The sequence below is a fragment of the Argopecten irradians genome, chromosome 9, assembly GCF_041381155.1.
Source record: "Argopecten irradians isolate NY chromosome 9, Ai_NY, whole genome shotgun sequence".
Lineage (NCBI taxonomy): Eukaryota > Metazoa > Mollusca > Bivalvia > Pectinida > Pectinidae > Argopecten > Argopecten irradians.
The window spans coordinates 18,134,549-18,158,465 of NC_091142.1; the positions used below are offsets into that span (position 1 = coordinate 18,134,549).

At 34.5% G+C, this 23,917-nt stretch overlaps 1 protein-coding gene across 1 annotated transcript; it reads left to right on the forward strand.

Moving 5' to 3' along the window:
• Positions 1-1,375: 1,375 nt before the first annotated feature.
• On the forward strand, positions 1,376-22,944 carry LOC138331683 (uncharacterized). The gene is made up of 3 exons (XM_069279418.1): positions 1,376-1,503; positions 10,281-10,590; positions 11,312-22,944. The coding sequence occupies exons 1-3, from the start codon at positions 1,456-1,458 to the stop codon at positions 17,257-17,259; spliced, it is 6,306 nt and encodes a 2,101-aa protein (XP_069135519.1). The 5' UTR covers positions 1,376-1,455; the 3' UTR covers positions 17,260-22,944.
• The last annotated feature ends 973 nt before the right edge of the window (positions 22,945-23,917 follow it).

Sequence of the window (23,917 nt, forward strand, 5' to 3'; positions counted from 1 at the left end):
CGACAAAATAAAAGTAAACTATTTCGTGACACCAGAAATCATTTTTTTAAATCAAATTGCTTTAATTAAGTTGTTTTGCTATCATTTTTAAGATAATTATATGTTTTTAGAATATTTCTAACTTTTCATGCGATGTTGTTTATTTTGGTATTCGTAAGTGTTTCCCGATTCAAAATCCACAATTGCTTGAGGGATTTTGGTGAAGAAGTCTTCTTCTTTAGTTTAAGTCTAATATTGTCTTCGACAAAATTCAAACATATTTAACAACTTGGTAACCGGAAATATATAGACTATTCTAATAAATTTCCAGAATGGCCAATCTTCAAGTCTTTCAAATGTGCACAAAGTTATGTTAGGCATTCAGTTGGGCATATCATATGTATTTATACATAATTTATATTCTGCAGCGTCACGTGTATTCAAATGTTGTGTTTTTTCTGACTGTTCAAAAATGTAAGTCAGATTAATTTTTGCATGCTTGAGCATATGCAAGCATGCACGGGCGCTACGCCACTGCTAGTAATAGGACATATTTCAGTTAAAACCAGCATTTATTTCTCTTTTCTCTTTCTCGTTCTTTCTTTCTTTCATTCTCTACGTATTTCTACAAGATATAACGCGTAAGTACAAATGACAAAGAGAGAAAAATCCAGTCTATGTGTAATAAATCTTGACAGAGCTTGAGAGGCCGCCTAAGCGCCAAACGTGACGTAATCTTGATATTGTGACGTCACAATGATTTTGAAACGGTAATGATGTAAATAAATTGGAGATTTATTACTTGCTTTCTTCGAAGTTGTGTCAATGCAGGTTCATCTAAGAAAAATATTGCGGGGACTATTTTTCATTGATATGAAATTGCCGTATTGTTTAATCAGCTGATCGATGCACGAGAAGTGTATTCATAGTGTATTCATAGTGTTTTCATAGGCAAATATTTGTTTTCGTATGTTGGTTGATTCATGTAGTGACGAAACACTCAAAATGGAAATATATGTGTGTGGCACTCGTAAGCGATAGCTTGCCAGGTGCTCGCATCTTTTCACGATTTCCCGAAAGAAAGAAACAGCATCGGTCAAAAATTAAGTCATTTTATTTAATTGTATAGCATTACATATTTATGATTAATAATATTGTAAACTTTACCTTCCGCAAACGTTTTTTTTTATAAACATGACAACAAACACGAATACCGTACGTAGCTCATATAAGTTATAATGTACTACAGTATAAGAGAGCATAAACAACACGTTATTTACTATCAAAGGAATAATAATCTATTCAGAAGAACGTAATCAGCTAATATTTCCGGAAATACTGATCCGTACGTTTTCTTTTTTGTAATACTACTCTGGTTCCGAGAATTATTCAGTAAAACGAAAGTACACGTATGCTCTATGTAATATAGTATTTGTAGTATCGGTTTTGGCACGGAGAGGTTGAGAGCACTGCCAGATGTCTGAAATATGTTCGGACTATCGAAGAATAGTTACAGATCTGGTGGTAGGTAGTCAAATCATTACTATTCATCAAGGTTTTTTTTTCTTCTGTACATTGTACATCAGTAAGGCTTGTTTATTTAGTGTTATTTCTGAGATTCAGTGTGATATAGTCGGCTGTCCGTATTTGATCAAGGTATTGAAAACATTCATAACAGCGTAAAATTCTAGAATCTCAACTACTATTTGGTTTTGATGCATTCATGTCTTCACATGTATAGATAAAAAGTCAACAATATATATATTAGTGCTCAGTCGGCCATATAAAACACAATGGTGTGTTATACTCTACAAGCTCTATTTTCTATTCTTTCATATTCTGAATGTGATAGAGTTGACTATTTGTAGTACAGTATGTATGGAACATATTAACTGACCCTGGACTTAGTCTAGCGTTAAAGTTAACTCATGATATAGCTACCTTTGAATATTCGTAATGCACATATAAAAGCTTATATGTACATGTACGTACAATGCATGTATACACGTACTGTTCTAAATGATTATTCGGCACAATTTTTTAGTCTATATGAATTCATTATTTACTACAATGAACTTGGTTTTGAACGTAAACCATTCTACTATCTACAATAAAACCAGTTCCTTTTTGTAAACTCGATCAGTTTACGTATACATACATGTATAGTGCAGGTGGTTACCTGGCCGCTGTCTAAATATAGTCAGACATCCATGTGTCTACCTGTGCAATATAAACCTGTATGTTAGGCCGAATAACTGATCGATATCAAACTTCACGTGATGCACTACTGCATGACGAATGGTTTAAATATATCTCGTTTACAAAAGAAGTGCAGTGCAATATATCGAGATTTTAAATGACACGTTGGTACGTTGTGTGTCGTATGAATACCAGCTTTTACGATCATTTAATTTCTGTTATTGAATTCCTCTGTGTAGGCTGTATTTTATCTTTCGTTTTCGGCTACATATAATAGATCAGGCTGTCAGTCTCAAACAAGGACGTATATAGGGAAGGATAAGTCACACTGGGTTTTGGGCAAGTACGGCGCAGGTCTGTGTTTCACTAAAGGGACTAACTTTTGGCCTAACGTAGGTCCGACTAAGCGATTTAGTCTAAAAGATAGTCGGTACTTATTTCCGTTTCGTCAAGCAGCCTACGACCGGTCGTAAGTTGGCAACGGACTAAGATTTGGACTAAAGTTAGTCCTGACTTAACCAAGGACGTAAGCATGCGCATTGTTTACTTTCAGTTCAGCCGCGCGGTGTCTTTTATCTTAGCTAATAAAAACATCATAAAAGTGATTATGAAGATAAAAAAAGGGAAATTAAACATAATTTTTTTCGATGTTTATTCTATTTCCGAAACAAAAAATTAACATTGATTTGTGATAATTATTATAAAATTGGAGCACACATTATACATGTATAAGGGTCAAAGAAGTAATATCAACATGATTTTCCAGATGACACGGGATCCCGTCAAACGTACGTCTGTTGGATACGAATTACTTCAAATGGTAAATATGGGACAAAGAAGTAATTCCAACCGTGTGGACAAAAAATTGTCAAATTTTCAAAGCGATCTGCCCCTTTATCAAGACAAACATAACGAACACAATTACATAATATGACCACAGGGATCTGAGAATTAGTTACAGATTATAGAATCATGGACCCATCAGAGTGCCCTAAGACCATTTTTAGACGTTTAAGAGGTCTAGATAAAAAAAAACGATAAAAATCATACTCTACATGGTACTATATACGAGAAGGGTGGAAAGAAAGCCTTAGACTCCAAATTTCTAACCCGCCTACCTTTAGCGGCTATAAAAACATATTTCTAGTACATCGTCATAAAAACGGTTACTACCGTTGAAAAGAGCCCCATTATGACAAACATCTTGAAGCCATCTAATTAAAAATGCATACTGGTTTCGTGGCTGATATAATATGCATGAGTGAGGCTTCGGCTGTAATCTTATTGGCCGGCTATAAAAAGTCCACAGATGTATATAATGAAATGCCTTTTCTTTACAGATGTTCATATCGTAGTTGAATGATGATGGAGGCGTTGCATAGTTTTTATTTGGTTCCATATATATACTTAGTACAGTGAATAAAGGACCATATAGTCCTATACATCCTGACGGGAATTACAATCATAACTTCTCCGTCTACTAAAATACATGTACAAAATTATTTCCATGCTTCCTAGTGTTGGTTTCGTCATAGGTGTCCTGGTGTGAAGTGTGTCATGTTTGTAGTGTATGTTGTGTCCGGAGTGTCTGTGGGGTGTCTTTCGGGTGTCTATGGAGTGTAGAGTGTGTTTAAAGAATATCTCGTGTCTCTTATATATTCGATACCAGGAAGCAGGAATGGCGTAAAGGTCACGATTTCCTAAAATTATGTCAGGCAATGATTCAATAACAACTTCCTAGTTATGAACTGACTTCCTATATGGGCTTAATTCTTAGACGATGTTCCTGAATCAACTGCCTGAAGACATATGCACATTGGTCAATCAAATTATCAAGTTATATATAGCTTACTTTCACTTAAATCTTTAAATTAAATTTCCATTTCAAGGCATCGTTATACTACATTCGCCATATACTCATATATGATTTCAAATTAGCTAAAATTTGAAATCATTATGCTACAAAAGTAAAATTAAATTTCCATATTAAGGCATCGTTTATACTAAAAACATCAAGTTCACTGTGAAATGTGCAAAAAAAAGAAGATATTGTCAAAATTAACATAACTGTACACTATTCTTTTGCCATACAATGTAAATATTTCAACAAAACACATTAAAATAAATTTTCGGGTAAATGTACAATGTAACAATGATGTTTGGATTGACATATGTTGATGATATTAAGTGGTATGTAAATTAATGATGTTATCAATAAAAAAAATCCTAACTTCTGTATGACTTTTAAGGTTCATGATATGCTGTTATCAGAAGGAACAAATGAAAATGAAATTGGAAGTTCTTTGTTATTGTGTAAAAAAAGTGTTGTGAATTGTGTGTGATATGTTATTAGAACGTCGGAGCAACAACAATTAAATGTGTGTGTTATATCACATCACTACTCCGCCTCTAACAAAAAAAATGGGAAGTTAAATACGTTTCATTCTCCATGCATTAGCACGTGAGAGAAACTTCCCATAAGTATATATAATATGTAAAATGTGTATACGTGTCAACAAAAAAAGTAAGGTATAAATTGTTAAAGAACTTCCATATGAAATATTAAGTATATAAAAACAGCATAATCATGAACAAGTCATTGTAAAAAAATTAATGCGACTTGGATGAGGTTTTTTTTAAAAGTAAGATGTAACGTGTATTAGAAATTTAAAAATAAAATGTTTAAAAACTTTTTGAAAAATTGTACTGTTAATATGAACAGTTAAGCTACCGTAATTATCAAATATATATTAATAAGATATCTATAAGTGTTTTTTGACCTGGGGCACAATTTGTCAAAGCGGAAGCAGATATGTCTTCAGGCAGATACCTGACCAACCATTACAAAATGTGTTAACTGAAATGAATAACGTAATTGTTCCATATTGAAATGTTTTGATTTTGTAAAATATAGGATGATAAAGTTCGTAAGCAAATAAAAAGTTTTTCAATTGTAAAATAGTTATGCATAACAGTTCGTAAGAAAAAATCCAAAAATCAATGTAAAGTTATTAAATAAAATCATTATCCTGATCTAGTACTGATAAGACTTGTGCTTGTATAAAAAATGACGTTAATGAGAAAAAAAAAATATTGTGTTTGAATTTAACGTTTTGAATCGTCTTAAAAACAAACGGATGAAAGATCGCTTTCCAAATATAATGCTGATATCTTTAATAATAAAAATGAAATGAAGTCATTTTGTAAAAGAAAGTTCCATTATTGTGTATTTGTGTTATGTAAACCTTGAGAGAAACATAAAAACTTGTGTTAGCCCGGCATTGAACTGCATCGGATATTCCTCCCAAGTGAAATAATATATAAACGTGAAAAATGTCATAAATAACGAGACAATGGGTCTTAATTGAGATACCTCACCACCCTATTTGTTCTCAAGACATACTGATTGTTCCAATTTACATTTTAATACTGCATGTTAACCATGTCAGCAGAACAAACCTAGACGTTTAAATATATATTGGTAAAAAATGTATTCGTGTAAATGAAAAATAATGATTTAAACAAAAAGGTATGTTGTGGAACTTTCTCTGTGAATGACAATAAATGAACAGCACAAGTCATGAGCATTTAATAGAAATGAAATGAACAAAACATTATTTATCCAAAATCTCAAAAATCTGTTAGTCAGGAAAAAAAATTTAAATTGAAATTGATAGTATGGTAATATTAAATATTTAAGTGTAATGCAGTAAATTATATTTACCACATTGAATTAAAAAAATGTATTACATTACAACATAACGTTTCGCTTAGAACAATTATCATCCTGTTATATGTATGTAAAAGAAAATATAATAATACATTTACTTATACGTTGTACCTTAAAAGCGATCTTATGATATTTAGATGGAAACTAATTTAAAAAAAAATGTATAATTATATCAGTTTAGAAAACAATTAAACTCTATACATTACCAAAAAGTAAGTTCCAATATATAAAAACACATTTATAAATGTCCAAATTTTTAAGAAGAAATTACAGTTCATTTTTGTTTGTCTTCTGTCTTCGATCTTCTGTCTTTTAACTTGATGGCTCATTCACGGCGCTGGATGTGTAGTGGTCAGTAGGGTGTTGTTGGTGGTCTCTGCATTTTGGTTCCTCTTGTTTCGTTCATTGTGTGGTTTGTGGTGATGGGTTTGGGTGGCTGTGTTCTTGCAATTGTGGCACTGATGATCGTATAGTGGCGTAGCTCCGTTGGTGATATCCGCGGAACCCAAGATTACATCGCATTGTTGACTTTCAGTTGTTTAAATAGTTTTTTATTTGGTTCCATATATATACTTAGTTCCATATATATACTTAGTAGAGAATAAAGGACCATATAGTCCTATACATCCTGACGGGAATTACAATCATAACTTCTCCGTCTACTAAAATACATGTACAAAATTATTTCCATGCTTCCTAGTGTTGGTTTCGTCATAGGTGTCCTGGTGTGAAGTGTGTCATGTTTGTAGTGTATGTTGTGTCCGGAGTGTCTGTGGGGTGTCTTTCGGGTGTCTATGGAGTGTAGAGTGTGTGTTTAAAGAATATCTCGTGTCTCTTATATATTCGATACCAGGAAGCAGGAATGGCGTAAAGGTCACGATTTCCTAAAATTATGTCAGGCAATGATTCAATAACAACTTCCTAGTTATGAACTGACTTCCTATATGGGCTTAATTCTTAGACGATGTTCCTGAATCAACTGCCTGAAGACATATGCACATTGGTCAATCAAATTATCAAGTTATATATAGCTTACTTTCACTTAAATCTTTAAATTAAATTTCCATTTCAAGGCATCGTTATACTACATTCGCCATATACTCATATATGATTTCAAATTAGCTAAAATTTGAAATCATTATGCTACAAAAGTAAAATTAAATTTCCATATTAAGGCATCGTTTTATACTAAAAACATCAAGTTCACTGTGAAATGTGCAAAAAAAAGAAGAGATATTGTCAAAATTAACATAACTGTACACTATTCTTTTGCCATACAATGTAAATATTTCAACAAAACACATTAAAATAAATTTTCGGGTAAATGTACAATGTAACAATGATGTTTTGGACTTGACATATGTTGATGATATATAAGTGGTATGTAAAATTAATGATGTTATCAATAAAAAAAATCCTAACTTCTGTATGACTTTTAAGGTTCATGATATGCTGTTATCAGAAGGAACAAATGAAAATGAAATTGGAAGTTCTTTGTTATTGTGTAAAAAAAATGTTGTGAATTGTGCGTGATATGTTATTAGAACGTCGGAGCAACAACAATTAAATGTGTGTGTTATATCACATCACTACTCCGCCTCTAACATAAAAAATGGGAAGTTTATAAATACGTTTCATTCTCCATGCATTAGCACGTGAGAGAAACTTCCCATAAGTATATATAATATGTAAAATGTGTATACGTGTCAACAAAAAAAGTAAGGTATAAATTGTTAAAGAACTTCCATATGAAATATTAAGTATATAAAAACAGCATAATCATGAACAAGTCATTGTAAAAAAATTAATGCGACTTGGATGAGGTTTTTTTTTTAAAGTAAGATGTAACGTGTATTAGAAATTTAAAAATAAAATGTTATAAAACTTTTTAAAAAATTGTACTGTTAATATGAACAGTTAAGCTACCGTAATTATCAAATATATATTAATAAGATATCTATAAGTGTTTTTTGACCTGGGGCACAATTTGTCAAAGCGGAAGCAGATATGTCTTCAGGCAGATACCTGACCAACCATTACAAAATGTGTTAACTGAAATGAATAACGTTATTGTTCCATATTGAAATGTTTTGATTTTGTAAAATATAGGATGATAACAGTTCGTAAGCAAAATAAAAATCAATTGTAAATAGTTATTAAATCCAAAAGAAAAATAAAATCAATTATCCTGATCTAGTACTGATAAGACTTGTGCTGTATAAAAAATGACGTTAATGAGAAAAAAAAAATATTGTTTGAATTTAACGTTGAATCGTCTTAAAAACAAACGGATGAAATATCGCTTTCCAAATAAAGCTGATATCTTTAATAATAAAAATGAAATGAAAGTCATTTTGTAAAGAAAGTTCCATTATTGTGTATTTGTGTATGTAAACCTTGAGAGAAACATAAAAACTTGTGTTAGCCCGGCATTGAACTGCATCGGATATTCCTCCCAACGTGAAATAATATATATAAACGTGAAAATGTCATAAATAACGAGACAATGGGTCTTAATGAGATACCTCACCACCCTATTGTTCTCAAGACATACTGATTGTTCCAATTTACATTTTAATACTGCATGTTAACCATGTCAGCAGAACAAACCAGACGTTTAAATATATATTGGTAAAAATGTATTCGTGTAAATGAAAAATAATGATTTAAAACAAAAAGGTATGTTGAGGAACTTTCTCTGTGAATGACATAAATGAACAGCACAAGTCATGAACATATTAATAGAAATGAAATGAACAAAACATTATTTATCCAAAAATCTCAAAAATCTGTTAGCTCAGGAAAAAAAATTTAAAATGAAATTGATAGTATGGTAATATTAAATATTTAAGTGTAATGCAGTAAATTATATTTACCACATTGAATTAAAAAAATGTATTACATTACTACATAACATTTCGCTTAGAACAATTATCATCCTGTTATATGTATGTAAAAGAAAATATAATAATACATTTACTTATACGTTGTACCTTAAAACTTATGATATTTAGATGGAAACTAATTTAAAAAAAATGTATAATTATATCAGTTTAGAAAACAATTAAACTCTATACATTACCAAAAAGTAAGTTCCAATATATAAAAACACATTTATAAATGTCCAAATTTTTAAGAAGAAATTACAGTTCATTTTTGTTTGTCTTCTGTCTTCGATCTTCTGTCTTTTAACTTGATGGCTCATTCACGGCGCTGGATGTGTAGTGGTCAGTAGGGTGTTGTTGGTGGTCTCTGCATTTTGGTTCCTCTTGTTTCGTTCATTGTGTGGTTTGTGGTGATGGGTTTGGGTGGCTGTGTTCTTGCAATTGTGGCACTGATGATCGTATAGTGGCGTAGCTCCGTTGGTGATATCCGCGGAACCCAAGATTCCATCGCATTGTCACGGCATCAGTATAACGAAATGACTTTTTCTTTAAAAAAGGACCATAAAGTCCTATATACATCCTGACGGGAATTACAATCATAACTTCTCCGTCTACTAAAATACATGTACAAAATTATTTCCATGCTTCCTAGTGTTGGTATCTTCATAAGTGTCCTGGTGTGAAGTGTGCCATGTCTGTAGTGTATGTTGTGTCCGGAGTGTCTGTGGAGTGTAGAGTGTGTAGAGTGTAGAGTGTAGTGTCTATGGAGTGTAGAGTGTGTAGAGTGTAGAGTGGAGTGTCTATGGAGTGTAGAGTGTCTATGGAGTGTTTTTAAAGAATATCTCGTGTCTCTTATATATTCGATACCAGGAAGCAGGAATGGCGTAAAGGTCACGATTTCCTAAAATTATGTCAGGCAATGATTCAATAACAACTTCCTAGTTATGAACTGACTTCCTATATGGGCTTAATTCTTAGACGATGTTCCTGAATCAACTGCCTGAAGACATATGCACATTGGTCAATCAAATTATCAAGTTATATATAGCTAACTTTCACTTAAATCTTTAAATTAAATTTCCATTTCAAGGCATCGTTATACTACATGTATATGTTTGAATAGTAACGGTGAACTCCATATATAGATGTACAACGTCCCGGGAAGAGAGACTTTAGCTCTAGAGACCTGATAATGGGCCTGTATTTTGCTGGGACTACCCAGTTTGTTCAAATGAAAGACCTTGACCTTCATTCAATGTGATAGGGATCTATTAGGCTACATTGTATTGTGTTAATTTTCAGATGATTGTAAAGACCCAATGGGCCTCTTGTCAGTTAATTTGTTGTGTTTCATGCTTTCTGTTGTTTCTAAAGTTGCCTAATATACACTGGCAATTAGCTAGTAAAGACTTTTTTTCCCACAAATATGCAATTGTAATTATTTGAAATGTGCACTTATTATATTGTTAATGTATTATGCTTCACAGGATGAGTGGAGCGAAAATGAAGAATTCCCCCCGCCAACGGAAATTATACCGACAAAAGTCTACTACAATTCCAGTCAAATAAATGGAGTGAAACACGCTCGGTTTGGCGTAGACAACACTGCACCCAAGTTATTAGCACGAGACCTACCGGAAATGAATAAGTCGCCATCTTTAAAAGATGTGGAGGACTACGTTTTATTCCGGATGGCCCAATGTAACACACATCAGTCGTCTGCTTCAGAAGATTTCGACACACAGCTGCAGAAGGAAAGTGTTGATGTCCAAGCTGCTCCACGTGAAAATAAATCAGGTTTGTTTAACATTGTTTACCAGTTGTAAATCTTCACATAATAAAATTGTAGTCTGGGTGCCAATTAGCAATTTTAAACCTAACCCAGAAATAACTGATATAGATATTTATCTGCGGAATATTACTTTTCCGTATGCATATATCAAAAGATCCAGGTGGATATGGAGCTCACATCCTTAAACATGGAGTATTTAAGATAGCGTCCAAGATGACCGCTGAAACCATAAAAAATAATGTCCAGTTGACAGCGATCCACCATCCCATTTTAGGTTTATTCCTGTTACAATATCTAGTGCAGGTTTGTCTGATCATTCGTACATGTAATTTGGAGATGCCAACCTATCTCACAAGAGCCTGTCAAGTCAATATCTAGACCTAACCGGAATATTTTTATCTATCAAACCAAGGCGCTTGCTGGGTACGGATATAAATGCCAAAATCTGTCACCGGGTATAAAAGCAAGCAATTGATCTCTGGCTATGAGACTATCAGATAATTTCTGATTTTTTGATGATAAAGTATGCTCGCATTCTTATACCTGAGTGTTGTTTTTGAGCCATTTTTTTACTGTGTGATTTTACAAATTATCACCTTTTACATTTATTATTATAGTCGACTGCCCCACTGTAGCTAATTAAAGACTTATGCATATTGTCGTTTGTGGTAGCATAACCCACTTGCAATAAAAAAAACCACTAATTAACGCTTCCATTTGTTACAGATTTGTCCGGAGAAATTCCTCCATCTCTCACGCCTACAAGACGATCTCATGTGCAAAGTGCAAATGGTAAGTACGTTACACGTGAAACGGACGAAGAATGGGTCTGCTCGTCTGAAATTAAAGGGAATGGAGAAGGCAAGTTCTGCAGAATTGGGTCAGTCGATTTAAATTACTCGACACATTCTAGAATCAGTGATTCGTCAGTTTCTATCGACAGTTTAGCAGAAGATCAGAAAACAAGACAACTAGAGTCACCATCGTCAGTACCTAAAGATGAATCGTGTAGCAAAGATCCTAAAGAAGACTCCAAACTATCGAAGGATTTGAAGGGGAAAAAACAAACAACTAGTCCTAAAGATGGTGATTCAAAACCTAGAGTTACAACATTGACTGTGAAATTGTCAGAAACTGTTGAAGAGAAAGACATCCATGACTTCATGAAACAGCGTCTTCAACACCCGATGGAATTCTCCTATACAACCCAATCTGTCGACAAACACACTGGGCACACTGTTATATATCTAGAGTGTCCTAGTCGTCGTGCTGCTCAGCGCCTTGAGGCCGAGATGAAAAGTAACGGTAGATGCGACAAAAGACTTAGCTGTTTTTATTCATATAAAGACGCACAAACAAACCAAGTTAAAGCATCGTCCAAAGAAACGAAAGACGTTCCGTGTGGCCAAGATCCTAAACAAGATTCCAAACCGTCCAAGAACTCGCGGAAAACGACACGACATAAGAGTTCTACTTCTTCCTTGGCATCAAAGAGGAGCCTGTCTTGTAGCCAAACTCCTGAACAAGATTGCAATCAATTTAAGGATCCTAATGTAACACGGCAGCCTAAGTCTTCATCAGAATCAAATAAAGACATGTCGTTAAAACAAGGACCTAAAGAAAGTTGCAGTTCATCCGATAATTTGAAGCAAATGCTGACGTCAGAAACATGGGATAGAGGGTCGAAACCTAGACCTACAATATTGTTTGTGAAATTCGCAGAAACCGCCCACGAGACAGATATGGACATGCAAGGCTACATTAATCAACGTCTTAGCCATCGTATAGAATTTGCCTATACAGGACAAACTATCGATCCCAACAATGGGAACACAATTGTTCATCTCCAGTGTCCAAGTCGGCGCGCAGCTCAACGTCTTCAAGTCGAGCTTCAAAAAAGTAACAATAAATGTGAGACAAAGCTTTGCTGTTTTTTTTCTTTCGAAGAAGCATGCGAAGTTGCTCTATCAACGAAGAAGGACAACGAAATTCTTCTCAATAAATATGTAGCTGAAATGACAAGAAGAGCAGATTTGTCTCTCACAACACATCAGGCAAAGATGGATCAGGTTTCAGAAAAGCTGAAAAGCATGAAGAAAACAAAAGATAAATTTTTGTCAATCAATGAATACTTTTTTGTGGACTTCGAACGGAAAGCGTTGAAAGATAAGCTTGAAGAGTTGGACCTTCAAAAGACAGAGTTTCAGAATTTTATTGCGTCTGCTCACCAAAAAATTGTCGATATACAAGACACTCCGTTGTGTGAGAAACATGTGATTGATATTATGAAAGCATTCGGTGTGGAATGCAATAGGCTTGAGAAAGCTTTGCCAATGTATGCCAGGAGATCGAATGTTTTGGACGTTGTGACAAACAACCAGGTATCGATCGTCATAGGAGAAACTGGGTCAGGAAAAAGTACACAAATGGCCCAATATCTTTATCAAAGCGGATATGCTAATACAGGAATGATCGCTTGTACCCAACCTCGAAAAATTGCAGCAATTAATGTTGCTACCCACGTGGCTCGTGAAATTGGTTCATCAATCGGGCATGTTATTGGATATAAGGTTGGGATGCAGCAGAAGTCAACAGCTCTGACAAAAGTACTTTTTATGACTGATCATATTTTGCTACAAGAATGTTTAAAGGACAGAAATCTATCGTCGTTTTCCTGTATCATCATTGACGAAGCACACGAGCGAAGTATATACACTGATCTACTCCTTGGTATGATAAAAAGCTGCCTTGATGTCCGCCTAGACCTTCGTGTGGTAATCACATCTGCCACCATTGATCCTGAAGTATTTGTCGAGTTCTTCGGTCAATGTCCAGTCCTCACAGTGTCAGGACGGATGTTTCCAGTTGATGTCATCTGGAAAGATCCCATTCCCGGAAGAGAATCGTTTTCGAACCACATAGAAGACTGTGTGAGGAAAGCAATTGAGGTTCATAACCAACAACCTGAAGGCGATATTCTTGTCTTTGTTACCTCTCCACAAGAATCGGAGAAATGTTGCGAAAAGTTCCATGATTACAACAAAGGTCGAAATAAAAATTTCGCATGTTTACAACTTCATGGAAAACTACAGGCTGACGATCAAAGAAAGGTATTCGAATCACTGTCAGGAGGCAAACGTAAAATCGTCTTTGCTACAAACAGTGCCGAAACATCTGTTACCATTCCCGGGATCAGATATGTTATTGACACTGGCTTAGTCAAAGAAATGAGGTACGATGCAAAGCGGAAACTTAACACATTAAACCTAACAACGGTTACAAAAAGTTCCGCCAATCAGCGGAAAGGTCGTGCAGGAAGAACGGGACCGGGTGTTTGTTATCGACTTTACACCGAGGAGGAATATGACAAAATGGAAAATAGTACGGTTCCAGAGATTCTACGAGTGAATCTTCGACAGGCGATGTTGAAGCTTATAGAACTTGACATTGATCCACTTGAGTTTGATTTTGTAATGTCACCTTCTTCAGAATCCATGGAAAGTGCTGTGGAATCCTTGGAGAATCTCGGGGCATTATCAGACAGAAAGATCACACATCTCGGTAAATGGATATCGAAGCTTCCACTTGATCCCAAACTCGGCGTGTTCATTCATAACGCGTTGGAAATTGGAGCGGGCCTTGAAGGAATGGTAATTGCTGCAGCTTGCAGCGGATCCTCCATGTTCTTCCGCGCCGGAACAGAGGAGGAGAGAGAACGTGCTGATCTAAGAAAAATCCCTTTTTGTCATAATGGTGGAGATATGCTAACAAACTTAAATGTGTTTAGGGAATGGTCAAAACAGCCGGAAAAGGCCAAAGGGAAATGGTGTTATAAAAACTCGATCAACGGCAAAACAATCAAAGGAATGCGAGATACAGTGAATGAAATCCTCACTACCCTAAAAAGAGAAATGAAGACAAGCGTCCCGTTCAAATTTGCCGATCCAGAAACGGTGGATCCATTACTTATCCAGCCTTTATTTAGTGTTTTCTGTGAGAACATAAGCCATTACCTTGGCCATCCAAAAGCAGGCTATGTACTCGTCACAAAAGATCAGCGAGTTGAAGTCCATCCGTCATCAGTTTTGAACCCATTGGCGAGTCAACCAGAATGGATTGTGTTTGACCAAGTTACGAGGACATCCAGAGACTTTGCAATGACAATAACTCCAGTAAGTGAGGACTTGGTGAAAACAGGAATCGCCAAAGGACTTATAAGTGTGGACCTGGAGAAGGCTAAAGCAAAACGAATCATACCTGTTTGCAGAGAATTCGTTGGATCAGAAATCCTCCGTAGAGTCGTCGGACCAAGATATACATACCTCCGTGCATTTGAAGAGGAATTGGTGCAAACATGTAACGGATCTGTTGTTATCGTGGAAGCTGATCGCGATAATGGCGAACTGAAGATTTTCACCAAAACGGCGAATAAAGAAACTCTGAAAGATTCTTTAGAAAACATGCTAAAGCCAATAAAAACTGGTTTCCTAATTGACGCAAGAGAAGAAAAACTTGGTATTCGATCGGCTGACAGATCAGTGAGGGCTCTGCTGGGGGCAGGGGGATGTGTGAAAACCATATTTATGCCTGATGAGTACAAAGTCGTGATGATCCACTGCGATGTCAAAAACAAACAAGATTTAGAGTACGAGGACGTATTTGAACACTTTAGTAAATTTGGAGAAATCAAGGAGTGTAAGATGTATCATCACAAGAAAAAAGCACCATCGCTTTGGGGACAGGTGACATACGTCAAAACCGAAGATGCAGTCAAGGCTGTTAGGGAAACGAGAGGAAACCCAGATCTTTCTGCTAAACCAAATATGCGAATGTCAAGTGACAGATCTGAAAAGATAAAAATTAGAATACAATGGTTACGTAGACCATCGCGGGAATTCGGTTTCGTCACATTTGCTAGTTTCATAGATGCTGACAATGCGGTTCGTAAAAATCAAATTGTAGTTGGCAATTCTTTGGCAAGGATCAAATATCCACGTTCTGCACAGAATCAGCCGGAAAAGGTGTTTGTTGCTGGCTTAAGTCAGATGGTTAATGAAGATGTTTTACGTGAAAGTCTAGCAACTGCCTTGCGCATTGATCCTGATGATGATATTACAAGTGTGGCAGTCGTTAGAGAAAGAAAGCCCTTAGAAAGCAAGGAAGTAATAGACACGATGAAAAGACGATTAAGTAATGAAATCGAAAGATATGTGCCACGAGGAACATACACACTTGACATGAAACCAGTAAGAGAAACAGACATCAACTTCACTGTGTTTGTTACATTCGACAACCCTGAAGATGGGGACGGGGTCTGCCGGGAAATAGACCACTCATTTCAATTGCATGGTCAAATAGTCTCCGCTAAGCCGATTCTACACTGCTCCTTGTACATCCAGAAAGCAATTTATGAGAAGTGTACCGACGACTTCGAGACATGTAGTTATGACTTAGCAGATGAAGGAGTTCGAGTGAAGATAACAGCTCTTCGAAATGAAAACAGAGTCGTTGATATTAACACAGACGACGTGGAAACGCTTGTCGACGCCAGGAAGATGTTTCAAGACATTATAAAAGGTGACGTGATCGAATTGGAGGACCCGTCTATGCTTAGGTCGTTATTTACATGGGAGGGCCGAAACAAGTTAAAGCAGATAATGCACCAAACCGACACACTCATCACTACAGACAACAGGGTGATGTCAGTCTCTCTTCATGGACTCGCACTAAATCGACAAAAGGCGAAGCAGAAAATAGACGAATTTCTGGTGAAGTTGTCAACAGGCAATTCAGATGTAATGAACTTAAAAGGCGACGGGAAACCTCAAGGTCTCCTGAAGGATATTATTGTCGAATACGGCGTTGACCTGTCCGGATTGTGCAAGGAGACGGCCTTAACTGCTGTTCGCGTTGATCTAAGGAACCACCGACTTACATTGATCGGAGAGGATGATGCCATATCTAAGGCAAAAAGAATCATTACTGACAGGATAGCGAAAATCTGTCCAGAGGGTCTAAACGAATTGGATGAACCAGAATGCGTCACATGTTATTGCCCTGTGCCACAGAAGGATTTGTATCGCGTGGAGTGCTGTGGTCATCCGTATTGTAAGGAATGCATTAAGATGCAGGTTCAGATGGCCATTACCAACAGAGACTTCCCAATGAAGTGCGAAATGGAGGACTGCTCTACTCCTTTTACCTGGCCGGACATCATCAACCTGTCTAAAATGGGTATAATGAAGTCATCTGAATTAACTGATTCGTCAGTTAGCTGCTTTATTCAAGAAAACAGGAAAGACTTCCGCTTTTGCGTAACGCCCGACTGTCCTATTGTCTATAGAGTAACGGAGGCCGGGAAATCGTTCGTTTGTCCGGAGTGTGACATCAAAATTTGCACTAGCTGTCACGAACAGTACCACGATGGCATCACATGTGCCATGTTCAAATCGGAAAAAGAGGATGACCAAAGTATACGGAGATGGCTAGCAAAAAACAAAGCGAATCGCAAAAAATGTCCAAACTGTGCCATGCCCATAGAAAAGGTTGATGGATGCAACCATATGAACTGTTTGTCATGTAAAAAGCATATATGTTGGGTATGCTTGGAATTCTTTGATAACAGTAGCAAATGTTATGGACATCTCCAGAGAGCTCACGGCAGCTTTATTTGAGAAGTGTCATTACGTGTCCTGTAGATATTTACTGTATCAATATTGAAATGCATAAACATCAGTTTATCGTTGTATTTATGTTCGGATATTTTAATATGGACGACATACGGTATACCATGATGGAACGATATCCACGAAAGTAATGACTTCTGTGTGACTGTATGAGATCACATAAATCAAAATAATTCTGATCTAGGAAAATGCTTATTTTCCGATTTTAAATTTGATATATATATATAACACTGATGCGAGGTATATAATAAGATACAAATAATTTTATAACATAACTGATAAACCATGCCATTAATTCTTAATCCAATGGCACAGGGTTATAAAATGTAGTTACTATTGAGAAACAAACATCACTTACGACGTGGTGTTATAAATTTAGTGTGTCTCATAAATGGTTTGGTAGATGAAAACTCATACTATGACGTTATCAATCCCTTTTGTGTAAAACACCAAGTCGAGTTTAAAATCTTTTCTATACATAAAACGATTTATTTCTTAATTCTAAAATGTGTGATAACATTATCTAAATCTAGTTTGATCAAAATACATATTCTCATTCTTACTTTATTTCATAGATTACGGAGTGGGAATAAGGATCAGGATTTTAGATTCAACCCTGAAAACAAATTTAAGATATTCTAAATCAAAGTTTAGACCAGTCCATTATGAAATTGTAGGGGTGGATGAAGTAATTAATGAAGTAACCTCATCGGAATATTGATGTAAACAATCTATTTCAAGTTTGATAATCCTTGTATTAATCGTTATATGTAAATTGCTCTTAACCTCCACGAATGCTTCTTGATTATTGAAAGAAGGGTTTTGTGTTTGAATTAAATTGTATACTGTAAAAGTGGAATTATTCCCGATGTGGAAATGTTCGTCTATTTCGCTTTCATCATGTCATTGCGAATATATCCATGAACTGTCCTATAAACACGTGCAATTTTTACATACATGTGTATAATTTCACTATAGACAAATACCAGTCGCATCACGAATAGATTGAAGACCGACTTCATACCCACAGAGAATATATCCACTGTTTACAGCATATAGATACCAGTATACTGATGTAAACACTCTGATAAATATGTGAAGGCTAAATAAGATATGTAAATATTTATATATACTGACCTATCAGTCTGTGTATTGATTTTCCTATGTTGATATGATTTGAGTTCTGATAAACTACGAATAATCTTATTATATCATATGATATAGTCCCGATAATTTGAGTCGATGTATTGTGTATAAATTATGTTGTACATGAAAATGAACAGTCGGGCAAAGGAAGGCTTAAGTCGGTAAAAATGGTGTTAAAGGGACTAAATCGTTAAAAAAAACCATGTAATAAACGATAAAACGAATTATAGAACTGAAAATAATTGTAAAAGTTGTGTACTTTGTGTTAATAACAAAATTTAAAAGTTTGTATAACCATTTTGTTCAAAATGGAGAAAAAACTGAAAATAGATAGAAACGACCTAGTCACTGTTTCATATTATTATCTTTCGGCGAGGTAAACAATCCCTGTGTGCATGCGCGATGTGGGAATATTCACCAAAGGAAATCTCATCTGTCTAATGGACATATCTGCTATCGACTGAAAACACCAATTTATCGACTACAAGTTCCTGATTACTGTGTTAAATCTAATATTCATATATTGTACAGCTTTTTGCAGCTATAAAGAAGAGTTTTTATTATGTTATATGGTTTTATACTTGCTTCTACCATTATTTTATTACATTTGTCATGATATTAAGTACATTTGTACTAGTCCGCTAAACCTGCCAATATTATTAGTTTTTTTTTAAATGGCCGAATATATAGACTTTATAATAAGGAAAAATGGAAACAAAAACTAATAATATAGGCATGTTTAGCGGACTAATGAGGTGCATGTATTTCTTTTATCATTACACTGTATATCAATATTTGAAATTCCCTATATATCCTTATTTATATAATGTCTATCCGTCTAATGGACATTCCCAATATATCTCTAGTTATAGTCTCTATCTGTCTAATGGACATTCCTTCTATAGCCCTATAGCTAGTTATAATATATATCCGTCTAATGGACATTCCCTATAAATACCTAGTTATAGTCTCTATCCGTCGAATGGAAATTCCCTATTATACAGATATTTCATGGGTTACTGTGCTCTAGTTCATAATATTTATCCCTCGGTGGTGGTAATCAACAAATATTATATTTTTAACATAATCAATTTTTTCCAATTGAATGTTTTATAAAACGAATACGACAATCACTTAACAAAATCACCAGCACCGTACCGTACAGAGAAGCTCCAAGTCCTATTGAAGATTGACGTATTACCCACGTACGTCACGTTGTAACTCTTGTTTGAAAGTCTTATTGTATTCTTTAACATTATGGTGCATGCGCAATCAGTACTTCATTCCATATAGGATATAGTGTCACGGATTTTCTTCAGGATGCAATTAAATATTTTTCATATTTTTAACTTGAAGTAAAATTAGAAGCTCAAACTTTTCAATGGTGGTAATAGTGTAAAGTACGTAACTTTTGTAACTTAAGAAAAACATTAAATCGTCTGAACCTGTTTTTGATAGTGAAAAAATACCATTTGTCAGCGATGGAGCATCTTTAAAAAATCAACCTAACTATATATCTAAATTGTATGTGTATTTTTATGTATTCAAAGCAAAAATATACCTTACATATTAATTGTAGACCTTTGTAAAATGTATATGTTTGCTTAATAAAGTACATGTACACCTGTATACATGTATAATATATACATAATTAACGGGTGTAAATACCTCTCACTTCTTGTCATATTTCCATCACATAGAACGTACATGTTGATTTACTTGTCAATAAATGTATCGGCTATTACACTGGATCAGGCCAATATAACCCATAAAATATTAGTGGCCTCTTATAGTGGTATTATTACATCTATATCCATTAGCCGGATGAGATTTTCAGCGACCCGATTTTGAACTCAAAGCTGCATTCGGTTCTTTCCGTTATAAACAACCAATGCCGACAGATACAGTTTCTTGTTGTGTTTGGCGATATTTTGACGTTGATAAACATTGTCAATATTTCATATAAAATGTTGTAATCTTGAAAACTTTCTAATTTCAGGTATATGAACGTTTGTAGGAAGTCAAAAACCCTAAGAAATCTATGTAAATCTAATGATTTAGTCCCTTTAATATATCCAGTATAATTTCTTAATGCCCAGTCAGTGTCAGTTCATTGATGGTATATGTTGTCCATCTCGCAAGTGAATTTGTTACATTCATTTTCTTAAAATACGACTATAGAAGTCCAACATCCGGCGAAGAAAATGTTTGCTTTTCTTACATATTCGTACACTTATCACAACATAATTGAGCAGATGTAGAAGGTTTACATTAAACGATATATGAAAAACCTTTGTATTCCCATTCGGCTTCTTAAAAGATATCAAATTCGTGTGTTTACTTTATAGAGCAGATACATGTACTATATAAATTACATTATAATTTGCAATAATGCTCCAATAATTGTGAACATTCCATTTTTCTGTTCCATTTAACGTTTCCTATTCATCAATATTTTTGTTGATTTCATTTAAAGTTGTTGAACCATGTTTTCATCATTATTCATTATTTTATATGTATTACTATATGTGATATTCACATTCCTCTTGATAAAATTCTGATATCGTGAAGATGTATTCCTAATACAGGTTGTCCCATAAATTATGTTCCCCTTTCTAAGTTCAATCATTTGTTACACACAGTAGTCAAATAAATTAAGCTTTCATTTGCAAAAGGCATGCAATCAATCATTTCATTTTTTAAATAAAAAAAATGCTTAACAAATAATAAATAGATATTCTTAGCAATGTCTGCAAATGATACTTTCGAAATTTTTTGGCATATTGGTAATGAAACGTTGATCCGCGATAGATAAAACATCCATGTATGTAATATCTTAGCTATGTCGCGAAATGTTGTATTAGCTGTAATTTCAATTTCCATTTTTAAGTCATTGTCGCGAAACCATTGACTAAAATTACCTGCTATATAGTAAAAAAATATATAGTAATAACTCTCTATTTATTCATGTTGAAGACACTAAATGTTCATATTACCAACGGAATATATGGTCTATCATTCTGATGTTTGTATTACAGTACTATAGAGACTCTTTGTTTAAAGATTGATCTTCATTCTGACAGCGTATACTAGTACTCCATAAATGAATGCGTTCGTTGCCAACTAATACCGGTGTCTTATGTAGGTATTAAGATTATATTGTTGCAATCATTATTGTTTTCAATTATCTCCTTTGCTATAAACATATGAATAGCTCACGGTTATTTTTGTTATTTGTTGATTTCTGATTTTTTTTCTTTCTGTAAGTACAAATTACGTAGAAATCTATTTTTTTTTATCTTAAAGTTTAAGACCCCGTTTAATCTAGTGATTTTTTGAATGGCTATATATCACTTCTTCGGTGTACTTGAACATAACTTAGTTGTTAAAAAGTATATATGCATCCGTCCTAACCTTAGATATTACTGTTGACTCGTAGATTGTTTTGTTGTTTGTAATTTTGGACAAAATATGCAAAAAATGTCCACAGGGTTTAGTACATATTTATGTCACCAAGATTAAATAATCATGTCATTATGTTAACAAGTGTTTATGGCATGTAATACGAGCAGTGGTTTGAACGGATTCGATTTTGCAAAGGCATACACATCGAGTCCTTTTTGACCTTGTCAGGAAAATGGCGGCTGTAAATTATATCATATTATAGATGCAAATATAGCATATAGGAAGGCATTTCAATCATCTCATATACGTCTAGTATATACGTTTAGTAACACTAAGCATGATACGAGGACTAGTTTTGAGAAATAAAATGTTAAAGTGCTGTATTTGGGACTAAACAAACTCTTAAATTAAACATTTGTTCTTAAAAACATTATTCCCACTATCTTCAGATGACAATTTAACATTGGAAATGTACATTATCAATTTGGACATCCCGTATATACCATATTTTCATGTTTTCATTTACATCCGCCATTTTCCTGACAAAGTAAAAAAAGGACTCAATGTGTCTTGCCTTTGTAAAGTCGATTCCGGTCAAACCAGCGCTCCTGCTACATGCTATAACACTAGTATACATAATGACATAGTTATTTAGTGACAGAAATATGTACAAAACCCTGTTGACTTGCAACAAAAATTGTGTACATTTTTTGCTTAGTTTGCCCAAATTTACGAACAACACAACAATCTACGAGCCAACAGTAATATCTAAGGTTAGGACGGATGCATAGACAATTTATATCAACTAAGTTACATGTAAAAAAAAATGATATATAGCCATAAAAATCACTAGTTTAAACAGGGTCTTAAACCTTAAGCTATGAAATGTTTACTTTATTGATTTCTAATGACGTTGATTGATGTTACATTATAGATTTTAATAATGAATCATTTATAAACTTGATTTAAAATCTCTAAAATTGAAAATAAGCATCGCTTTTGGGCCCTGCCAAGCTTCGGTTTATGGTTTTATGAGGGTTTTTTGTTGTTTTTTTTCTTAGCAATATTTTCGTAATTTCGATACATTGGCAATTTATTTTCACCAATAAAAATAAAATCATCTCGAAAGATTTCTGTTCTTTTTTGTCCTTTTCCTATGTTTTGTTTAGAAACTGTATCTAAGTGTTCTAGCAGGTAACATCATCTTCTTCTAAGGGGACGCTATGTCCTTATAGTGCGTCCCGAAATATTACAATGCATCCCTCCATCTCTGGGCTGCCAATTTAAACCCCAAGTTGGGCACGTATGTCGGATGTCCTGTTACTTGGACGATACTTAGCATGGTAGGCTCTGAAATGATTCTGGCTTTTAATAGGGCATTAAGCAAAATAACCAAAATTCCCATCTGCATCTACTGAAAAAGAAACAAAATATCAACATCAAGACCTTGAAGGTACAATGAAACATCATACAAGTCTTGATCGCACGTTACAAAAGGAAACAAATGTTTCCTAGAATGTCATGCCTACTGTAAAAACTCCACTTCTTCATGACCCGGCATCTCTTAAAACTTAAGTCGCTTTTTATTCAATTATCAATCAGCAAACTGTCGTATACTTATATTTGTACGAATCAAAGAAAATATAAATTAATCTGGAATATAAAAATGTAATGTTATATGGTCTTTTTACAATCTCCATTTTCCGAAATTGTTTCTCCGGGTTTCGATTTGTATGTTATTTGTGTGAAGAAGAATGAAATAAATTTTATCATCATTCTAGCCCTAATGCCTGATGTCACCACCAAACAAAACCTCTCACAAGCTTTTCCTGTCGACCACACAACATCTGCCATAAAACAAAAACATGATAGTCCTAGTGATAGCGGGTTGTCTAGCTCCGAATGACTCTGGAAAACACCCTTTTTGAAGGATCTTACAATCCAGATACTGATAAAGCTAGTGATCTAACAAAATTGAAATCACTACATCCATTATTCTGTCTTTGCATAATTATTATAGAGTAACTTCCCTTGTAGGCAGATATCGATTGTGACGTCATTACTTTGTGAGCAAAATTCACGCCATTTTCTCTGA